General features: G+C 37.4%; 2 protein-coding genes across 10 annotated transcripts in view; one reads left to right on the plus strand and one right to left on the minus strand.

Moving 5' to 3' along the window:
• The window catches only part of LOC125038087, a 17,833-nt gene that overhangs the window by 14,654 nt on the left and 679 nt on the right, over window positions 1-2,500 (minus strand). For all 8 annotated transcript variants that reach the window (XM_047631341.1, XM_047631340.1, XM_047631342.1 and 5 more), the window contains exon 2: window positions 647-682. In XM_047631341.1, the coding sequence (XP_047487297.1) occupies window positions 647-682 (36 nt within the window). The remainder of the gene's footprint in view (window positions 1-646; window positions 683-2,500) is intronic.
• Window positions 345-2,500, plus strand: part of LOC125038089 (transmembrane protein 11, mitochondrial-like) — an 18,903-nt gene continuing 16,747 nt past the window's right edge. The window contains exon 1 of one of the 2 annotated variants that reach the window (XM_047631348.1): window positions 345-405. The gene's annotated coding sequence lies outside the window, so the exon portion shown is untranslated. The remainder of the gene's footprint in view (window positions 406-2,500) is intronic. The other variant, XM_047631349.1, reaches the window with a different exon arrangement.

Consider the following 2,500-nt stretch of genomic DNA (forward strand, 5'->3'; position numbering starts at 1 on the left):
ACTTGTGCCACGACGGTGACTTCCCCTACGTTTGACCTTTGAAGGCGATATGTCGTTTTCTCGCCGTGAGATCAGGCACGAGCCAGCAGTCAGAGCGCAGGCATGTTTACGACCGCCGTGACGGAGAATTGTACTCGGGACTATGAGGGTCAGAGTCCAGTGCACTAACTACCGGACTATCGCGTCAGTCCAGTGGTTAGAGCACTGGACTCCGACCCTCATGGTCGCTAGTTCAATTCCCCGCCACGGTAGTTGCAACAAAAGCCTGCGCTCCGACTATTTTGGCTCGAGCCTGATGTCACGGCGAGAAAGCGACATATCGCCTTGAGAAGTCAAACGCAGGTGTTGTAGGGGAAGTCACCGTCGTGGCTGAACCGCCGTTGATTAAGAAAGGCATCCAATCAGGTAAGGGTGGTACTGCTAAATGTGATCTCATTTGTGTGTGTGGAGAGGCCTAGATCCTGGAGTGGAATAAATTGCTGTCGAAGAAACAAACAATATATGTATGTTTTATATATATATTTACATATACATACATACATATATATATATATATATATATATACACACACACACACACACACACACACATTTATATATATATATATACATATATATATATACATGTTTACATACTGAAACTTACCATCTACGCAGGAATCCTGACCGAACACAACCTTCCCTGTAAAAAATAGAAAAGAAATATAGTTATTAATTCACAGGCATTTTCATGTAAATATATACACTTTCTATTGCCAGACCGCATGGAGAGAATTCATTAATTAGCATCTAAATTCATAAATGTATGAGTTAATCGATAGACAAGAATCAGAAACGAAAGTATAACATCTGCGAAAAATATTATTAACAGATGATATAGATAAAAAAGTGCAATGTGAAAGCAAGCAAAAAGCAAAAAAACAAAAACAGTAACCAAGAATGTAAAACTAGCTCCGTCTAGCTCACAACACTCTCACTGCCTGTTTAGGATAAATTAATTTTATTCCCAAATAAACTATAACCGGATGCATAGTTCACCTCTAAGGTCTAAAGTCATGAAACATATTTATCTTTCACGTGAAGTAGTTTTGACAGCTACCATTGATTACTTACTTTTTTAAAACTCTAGATATGTCTAGATACGTTTTACATAGATCTATATATCAGAAAAAACACAGCTCAAGAGGCCGTGATAAAAGTTAGTTCGTGAGTTTTACACAGGATAATACACACAAACCCACACATGCACACACACACACACACACACACACACACACACACACACACACACACACACACACACACACACACACACACACACACACTGCCGCGATGGTCCAGTGGTTAAAGCACTAGAATCCGACCCTCATGGTCGTAAAATTGCCTGCGCTCTGACTGCTGGCTCGAGCGATATCTCACGGCGAGAAAACGATATATCGCCTGAGAAGTCAAACGCAGGTGTCGGAGGGGAAGTCACCGCCGCGGCACAGGTGTTAAGCGCGCCGAACCGCGGTTGATTAGGAAAGGCATCCAATCAGGCAAGGGTGAGACTGCCACAAAATCTCTCAAATAATGCATTGAGATTTCCTGCAGTGGATTAATGGCTGTTAAAAAAAAAAAAAAAAAAAAAAAATATATATATATATATGCATATATATACATACATATTTACATATATATATATGTATATATGTATGTGTATATGTATGCACATATATGGATATATATGCATATATATACATACAAATATAAATACATACATATATACATACACATATATACATATATACATATATACATATATATACATATAACCACTGGACCATCGCGGCAGTCATATATATATATATATATATATATATATATATATGTATATATATACACATATATATATATATATATATGTATATATATACACACATATATATATATATATATATATATATATATATATATATATAATGTGTATATTTATATTATATATACATACACACACACTTGTACGCACACACACAAACACACACATATATATTAATATACAAGACGATAGTGACCATGAAGAAACTTTTCCTACGTCATTGCGACTGTGCAGTATGTGCGTGTGTGTGTGTCCATGTCTATGCGTGAATGTGTGTGTGTGTGTGTGTGTGTGTGTGTGTGTGTGTGTGTGTGTGTGTGTGTGTGTGTGTGTGTGTGTGTGTGTTTGCGTGCGTGTGCGTGTTCATGTGTGTGTGTGTGTGTGTGTGTGAATAGGTGAATGGATGGGTGAACGTATGCGAGTGTATGAGAGAGCATGCGTGCATATGTATACACAAGCATATATATAAATAACAAGCTATACAGTATACACTATGCATATACGATATAAAGATAATTATTTATACCACATTTAAATGCCTCAGTAGTGCTGGCGCCGTAGTCACCGGGGAAGACTCTAGGAAAAGAATGTCTTCCAGTTTTGTATTCACGTCAGTTATTTATAGTTCTTACATATCTTATG

Source organism: Penaeus chinensis, chromosome 24 (genome assembly GCF_019202785.1).
Source record: "Penaeus chinensis breed Huanghai No. 1 chromosome 24, ASM1920278v2, whole genome shotgun sequence".
Taxonomy (NCBI): Eukaryota; Metazoa; Arthropoda; class Malacostraca; order Decapoda; family Penaeidae; genus Penaeus; species Penaeus chinensis.